This window comes from Cupressus sempervirens, chromosome 1, assembly GCF_028749045.1.
Source record: "Cupressus sempervirens isolate cs-2001-9-10 chromosome 1, ASM2874904v1, whole genome shotgun sequence".
Classification (NCBI taxonomy): Eukaryota; Viridiplantae; Streptophyta; class Pinopsida; order Cupressales; family Cupressaceae; genus Cupressus; species Cupressus sempervirens.
Window position 1 is genome coordinate 47759271 of NC_143118.1, and position 7755 is coordinate 47767025.

Sequence of the window (7755 nt, forward strand, 5' to 3'; positions counted from 1 at the left end):
TAGCCTTTATAGTAAACTTTCAGTAATATTAACTAGCAATTCACTATCCTAAATGTAACAGACTTGCAGAATATAAATGTCAATAGTAAATCACCACATATAATACCCACACAAGTTTGACACTAGGATTTAACATTGAAACCTAATTTGGAAAAAATTACCAATAAAATGTCACCAACTTTTCACTCTTCTGAAGTGAGCTCTATTAGGAGCCAATCCCGTTAAAGATTACAAAACACATTGTTAAATGTGACCTTGTTAAAGGATTTAATCACCCTGATCAAAGTGGCCTTGTTAGAGGACTTTAGAACATTCCATTAAAATGCCACCTTGATTAAAGGATTTACATATGACTGTTAGGTCAACCTTGATTAAAGGATTTCAAATATTGATACAATGGTTATAAAGTAACATTGGGTTTTCATCTGTCAAGTACAACTTACTTTGCAGATATAGATCTTAGTTTGGCTCACAAATTGCTTTATTGTCTAGCATTCATTGTCATCTCAATCTTTGATTCATTTGGCAACCCTTCAAGAAATCACACCTCTCCTCTTCTCAACTCTTCTTAGCCTTTTGCTTAAGTTCACCAGTCAATAGCATCAGTAACTACTCCAACCTTTAACCCTGATAAAAGTTATCCCTTATACCTCCTTAAATAGGTAATTTTGATCTTTTGCTACTTAAACACCACTGTAGATCTTAGGTTTAGGTTAGATTCATTGAATCCTTCCATCATTTCATCTCTTCTTTATGTTCTAGAAACTTTGCCACGAATCCTTGCATAGAAATGTGCAAACATGTTTTCCCTTGATTTAAATGTTTTAGTTCATCCATCCTTATCTTCAACACGCTTTTCATATTCCAAGAAATCAACTCTGTCAGCTAGAAATTACAATTTCTCATAAATTGTTAAAATGTTGTTTCTCGACCAACACTATGTTCTAACACTTGGTCATCACTAGGTTACTCGGTTGCTTCTAATTTTCTTATTCAACACATATATTGTTACTTAGTCAATATTGATGCTCGTTCAACACTATTTTTTGCTTGACACTTACTGTGGCTCGGTCGACACTAGCTAACATCACTCAAGATGTACTTCAAATTTCTTAATCTTCTGCTCTGTTGCTTGGTCAAGCCTACACATTTGGTCTATCTTTGATCTCTTCTTTAAGGCTTTAGTGTAACTATCTTCTCCACTTGCAACATGATTTAAACAATCACTTTATTTGGTCAAAGTCTAACTAATCAAGTGTCCATTTACAGTTTCCCTTTCATAACTCAATCTTTCCTCTATATACTTTTGTTATGACCAACCCCTCAAATTCTCTTCATCTATCATATAGATATGACACTCAGATCATATGTAAACTATCTCACCAATAAGGTTTGACATCAATGACAACATAACAATTGTTCCAACTGTAGTTTCCAACACTTAATAGGGTAGACCCCTCATAGGGTAGATCATCATAAGTGATCAAAATTGTAGTCCCAATAGGTGAACTTTATTACTCCAGTAGTGAAGATATTTGTGGGTGTCATCCCCACCCCAATTTTTGTTGGTATCTTTAAGTTTTGTTGTCTAGTAGTGTCAAACATGTAGTGATATATAAGGCAGAGTCAATTGGTCATCACTGCGACCAAGTTACTCTATATAGGCCAAGTCATGTAAAGACTTGTAAATAATCATGTATATGCCAAGCTCTATAGGAGCTAAGCAAGTCTTTAGTTGTCAAGTACTTCCATATAAGTTGAGTTTAGTGAATACCGAGAAAACATAGCATATTGATGTCGAGTTATATAGAAGGAGTCGAGTTAGTTAAGATTGAGCAACAAGAGAGAGAATAGTTACAACTGAGCATCAGAGATAATATGTGTCGAGTAACACATAATGAACAAAATGTCTGAGATGGTACAAACTTTGAGGTAAACCATTTTGAGCCGACATGTACCCAACATTTAATGATTGTAGAGTTTATTACAATGGTTGTTACGTGTTTTGACATGGATCATCGGTCCCTATGAAGAGAGGACAACTAATCAGATGAAGAGGCAAAAAGGGAAACATTTAGAAGACTCTACATGTCTTCAAATAGGTAGATCCAAACCCTAATTTGATATAATAGTGGATGATAATATAAATTGTGCGAAGGAATTAGGTTTTCGAGGCTGCATGTGAAACTTGTAAAGCAACAGAGTTAGTGACCAAATGAAGTAGTGAAGCACATAGTAAGGACATATCAAAGATTAGGAGGAGATCCACAATTAGCAATTGTAAGTGTAGACCGAAGGATCAATACTGAATTAGTTTTGATAGATTGAATCAGGGTAAATTTCTTAACAAAGTGGTTTTAACAGACCTTTGTAAATGTCTTAACAGAGTCCTTACTTAATTGTAAGTGTTAAATCATTTAATCAAGGTAGACCTAACAGTCTTGTAAAGCTCCTAATAGGGCATACCCCTCACAGGGTAGATTATTAGAACTGATCAAATTTGTAGTCCTAATAGGCTAACTTTGTTGCTGCAGTAGTGAAGATTTGTGGGTGTCATCCCCACCCCCAATTTTACCTTCACCTTGGAGAGTTTCTGGATAACCAAATATCTTTTGTGTTATATGTTTACATTTCATGGATGTGATGCATTGTTAGATTTATCTCAACATTTGATATTTCAAGTTATGTTCTGCATAAACTAGATATGAGATGGTTAATGTGGTGAAAACATTCAAGTTGTTCTAAAAGATAAAGGTTTTATAGATCATGATTCACCACCTGCCCTCTCAGTATCTCAGTTTTCCAATAAACTTCCAACAATTTTACCTTCACCTTGGAGGGTTTCTAGGTAACTAAGACCTTTATGTTATGTGCTGATCATTTACTTTCATGTTTACTAGCCTACTACAATTTTCTAAATGCAAGTAAACAATAAAATATTAATAAAGTTTACTTATTACCGGGGTATATGATATGCTTGAATTAAAAATGTCCTACAAGTGAATTATTTTCACTCTGTTTGTTATGTCTTTACTTGACTTAATCCGTGACATTATATAGTAGTACTTCCACAACTCAAACTTTTTACTTGAAGTGAACTTATTTCCACTTTTCTGATCATAACTTTACTGAGGCATGAAATTATCCTCAAAGCAACTTACACACAAACTTTAGTTCTAGAAATTGTATACAATGTCATTACCTAAATGATATAATATCATTGTCCATCTATATATGTAATATGAAATTGTCTTACATCTTGTGGGAGGAAGTTGTACTATAAATAAGGTGCAATTTTTTCTTTGTAGTCCATAATATTAGAAAATTGACATATGTAATATGACATGACTTTTTATAAACAACACACACTAAGAAACAAATTAAGTCTGGAAAGAAGTTAGTCAACTCTAACACTTGTGACCTAAGATTCAATAATCAATATTTATTACTTGAATCATTCCATATGAAACTATCGCGTACTCCTCCTAAGAAGCTATGTACTATAAAGAAGACATATATACCTTAACCATTTGAAATTTTATGTTATGTCTTGACTTGACTTATTCCATGACATTATATAATAGTGCTTCCACAACTCAAACTTTTTACTTGAAGTAAACTTATTTCTATATTCCTGACCATAACTTTACCCAGGCATGAAACTGTCCTTGAAGCCTAAACAACAACTAAGGTCAACTTACACACAAACTCTTATTCTCCTATGCCATCACCTAAATGATATTAAATCCTTGCCCATCTATATATGTAATATGAGATTCCTCTATTATTTGTGGGAGAAAGCTATGCTATAGATAAGGCATAGATTGTTTTATAGCCAATGATATTACACAACCTATATATGTAATGTGATATGACTTTGCATAAACAACACACAATAAGAAACAAATTAAACATGGAACAAAGTTAGTGAATTCTAAAACTTGTGACCTAAGATTCAACAATTATTCGATATGAGACTATCACGTACTCCTCCTCAAAAACTAGATAACATAAAGAAGACATTTATGCCTTAACCATTTTAAAATTGATCTTATGCTCCTACTTTCGAACAAAACACAAATCCCCCACCTCTCATCCAAAATAACCTAAAATGAGCATGGATAATGCTAACTCTCCCCACCCATTGTTCCTTCCGTACCTACGGTGTGGAATGAACATCGAGATGAGGAAAATTTGAATCAAGTCCCGGAAAAGGGTCCTCCTCTACCGAGGCAATTCTAATGTTAAGAATGAGAGTGAAAATCCAAGCTTAAACTTGACGCGTGGAATGGAATGGAATAGAATAGAATAGCAATTAATGTCCTCACATGGTATGAGCACCGTTTTTAGGGAGGGCACGGTTTCACGTGGCACATGCACACTCCACACTCATAATAATAAGAATAATACCTATAATCATACGTCCTCTACCTAAATGAGAACACCTTTTTCCGTTTTAAAAACACACCCTACTTATTTTAGTTAGTTAGAGGCCTCCTTTTTATCATCATTTTAGAGCCTTCCTCATCTCATTCCCGCATGGTGTTGTGGAGTGTGAATGAAGGAAAGAAGAGGCGTTCATTATTATTAGAAGGAGGAGGAAGATAGGATAGGATTATAGAACAAACACACTTTTTGACCTTAAGGGGATGGAAGCGGTGGGTCCCATGGGGGTGTGGTTTAATGCCCGGCGTAAAACGAGGACCGAGAATGACGGGAAGCGGTGGGTCCCATGGGACATAGTAAGAAAACAAGGTTATGGGCACCGAGCGGCTAAGGAAACCCTAAACTAACCCCGGTTCAAACAAAACCCTAACGATAACGAACTCTGGTTGAGTTGGGTGGGTAGGAATCGGATAAAAATTAAAGAAAAAGCGCCAAAATGCCGAAAGGATACTGCTCTCATTTTTGACTGTGTTGGTTTGGTTCGTTATTGGTCGTTGAGTGTGAACCCGGTGCGTTGAGCGTAAACAGTGCTCTGATGTGACGCGTGATGTGATATTGTACGGTGGCCAGCTTGAATCGTAAGGAACCTAAACAACCGGATTAGCTCACTGGTTAAGCCATGTGGTGAGATTGAGGTCTTTTTAACCTTGGATGAGCGGGAACTTTATCGACGGCGTGTGTTGGATCTTTGGAATGGGAGCTCACTGGGGCCGTCGATTCTTGTGGGTCAGCGTCTTAACGTGGGGTGTTTTGGGTTTTGGGTTTTGATTTTACCGCGGAATTTTGGGACTTTAGTGGTGCGAATTTAATCATGTTTAGGACATGATGGATGCGTTCATTACTGTTCATGGGTCATCATCAGCGGGAATTAATGAGGGGCGGAATTTGCATAAGTAGCGGGCTTGTGCGCCATTCCCAGTCAGGCCTTCACCAAGCTGTCGTCTTTTTTTCTCTGCTCTGCGTCTGCGCTAAGGAGTTTGAGGAGCTCAGTGTAGGTATGAATGTGAATGTGGACGATTTAAGTCTCTTATATTCAATCATATAATGTCTAGGGTCTAGTACTGAGCTCGTATGAGCAATGCAGGTTCTCGTCAATGGCGGATTAGTCTGATTTTGTTTGTATTCTGCAGAAGGAGATGGAGTTCAGGTACTTTGTAGCAGTTGTGCTGTTTGTTCTTCAAGTCAATGTGGTGTTTGGGAGGATTCCTGGTGTGTTTGGGCCAGGAGCATGGAGCGAAGCTCATGCAACTTTCTATGGAGGGAGTGATGCGTCTGGTACAATGGGTAAGAAATGCATTTCCAATTCGGTGGATTCATAGCCCCTTGAAATTGTGAAACATCTCTGGATCTGGCGTTTTGAGCTCGTTTTTTCAATGTGGGTGTTCTTGTTTTCATTTGGGGTTTCTTATTTTTTACATTTTTGGGGTTTTTTATTTGGCAGGTGGAGCTTGTGGGTATGGAAACTTGTATTCTCAGGGCTATGGAGTCCAAACTGCGGCGCTGAGCACTGCGCTGTTCAATGACGGGATGAGCTGCGGGGCATGCTTTGAGATCAAGTGTGTGAATGATCCTGAATGGTGTCATCCCGGCAGCCCTTCAATCTTCATCACTGCTACCAATTTCTGCCCCCCAAATTATGCTCTGCCCAATGACAATGGCGGCTGGTGCAATCCTCCCCGCCCGCATTTTGATCTCTCCATGCCCATTTTCCTCAAGTTCGCCGAGTACAGGGCCGGCATTGTCCCCGTTCTCCACCGAAGGTATGTAAACAAAAAGCACCCAATGGCTAGAACTTCAGCAAGTAGGGGATGAAATGTGCCTAATCTATGGCAATGAAAGGTTAGCAAAAGACCCAATGGCCAGAATTTCGTCAAATATTTAGAGAAGGGGCTGAAATGTGTCTGATGAGTAGCACCCAATAGCTACAACTTCATTTAGTAGGGGCTAAAACTGTGCCTAGCAAACACTCATTGGCTTTAATTTCATCAAGTAGTAATAGAAGGGCTGAAATGTGTCTAGTCTAATTAGTAGAAATGATTGCTCATAATGATGCTTAATCAATACTTGCATTGAATGAATGCCCAAAATGTGGCTGGGCTAATCAGTAGCATTTTGGTGTTATTGCAGGGTTCCATGTGTGAGGAAGGGAGGTGTGAGGTTCACAATCAATGGATTCCGCTACTTCAACTTGGTGTTGGTGACAAATGTGGCGGGAGCAGGGGACATTGTGAAGGTGAGCATCAAGGGTGCGAGAACAGGGTGGATGCCAATGTCTAGAAACTGGGGCCAAAATTGGCAGAGCAACGCGGTGCTTGTAGGGCAGGCTCTTTCATTCCGAGTGACCGGCAGCGATAGGAGAACCTCCACATCCTGGAACATTGCTCCTCCAAACTGGCAGTTCGGCCAGACATTCAGCGGAAAGCAGTTCAGAATCTGAACAAGCTTCATTCCCCCCATCCTTTTCCTTATATTGTTGTGCCTGGTCTATCACCATATTTGTCTTTCTCCATTAAATGGGATCTCCTTCTCTCTACCTACTGGACTGTTGGCAGAAGATAAGTTTGTTTGTCTTCTCTATCCATTCCACCTTATCCTTTTATATTTTTGACTTACAACTCTTGTTAAATTGCGGCTGAGGCTTTGGAAAAACAGAGCAGCCCGCCCGCAACATAACACATGCAATGGAATCATCATTCTATACTTTGCTGCTGCTTTACTAATTACGTCGTTTGTAGTTTCTACCAGTCCCACCACTTATGTCATTCCCTGCTTAAACTTAGCAGGGATCCAAAGTTGTATTGCGGTATGGATAGATTTAGGTTTAGTGTTAGTGTTAGCTTCTGCTACTTTTGGAGAGGATTGTTAGTTAGTGACTATAGCCACAAGGAATGCTGTGTGTGCCAACTACATCCCATTTGTCATGTATGTATTTGGACAAAATTGTCATATAATATAATATATATATATTTGAAGTATTTTTAACTGCCGTCTTAAAATCTGTCTCCTTTCTGATCAATGCGACACGAGCATCTTTCTTTACAATGCTGTCATAACATTAAAACTTCTTTTTGTGCATACTTGGAGTTGGGGTTTATTTTATCATATCTTGAAAGAGCCAATAAATACACGTCGTCCATGTTGATTGTGGGTCTTTCAGATTTCAGATCAATAAATAATAATAATAAAGAGAACGCGGTTTCTGAGTTGCGCTCTTCAAAAGGGAGATCACGCGTAATTGTCAATTTTGGTTATACACTGGTGTTGTATGTTTGTGTGGATCCAACGATGAGTTCTCCTTTTGCTATCGCA

At 38.2% G+C, this 7755-nt stretch overlaps 1 protein-coding gene across 2 annotated transcripts; it reads left to right on the forward strand.

The window, feature by feature from the left end:
• Nucleotides 1-5367: 5367 nt before the first annotated feature.
• Nucleotides 5368-7428, forward strand: LOC149576108 (expansin-A7-like). 2 transcript variants are annotated; one of them, XM_089816319.1, is made up of 4 exons: nt 5368-5441; nt 5577-5730; nt 5888-6206; nt 6574-7428. In XM_089816319.1, exons 2-4 carry the CDS (start codon nt 5583-5585, stop codon nt 6881-6883), a joined length of 777 nt encoding a protein of 258 aa, XP_089672445.1. In that variant the 5' UTR covers nt 5368-5441; nt 5577-5582; the 3' UTR covers nt 6884-7428. The 2 variants fall into 2 exon arrangements, with proteins under 2 accessions (XP_089672445.1, XP_089672441.1); XM_089816315.1 differs by having other exon boundaries at nt 5368-5437.
• The last annotated feature ends 327 nt before the right edge of the window (nt 7429-7755 follow it).

What these genes read in the sequence shown, in the direction of transcription:
- LOC149576108 (XM_089816319.1), top strand. Translation starts at nt 5,583, where the DNA reads ATGGAGTTCAGGTACTTTGTAGCAGTTGTGCTGTTTGTTCTTCAAGTC. An exon ending in TGATGCGTCTGGTACAATGG is followed by an intron (nt 5,731 to 5,887) that starts GTAAGAAATGCA and finishes TTTATTTGGCAG; the next exon opens with GTGGAGCTTGTGGGTATGGA. An exon ending in GTCCCCGTTCTCCACCGAAG is followed by an intron (nt 6,207 to 6,573) that starts GTATGTAAACAA and finishes GTGTTATTGCAG; the next exon opens with GGTTCCATGTGTGAGGAAGG.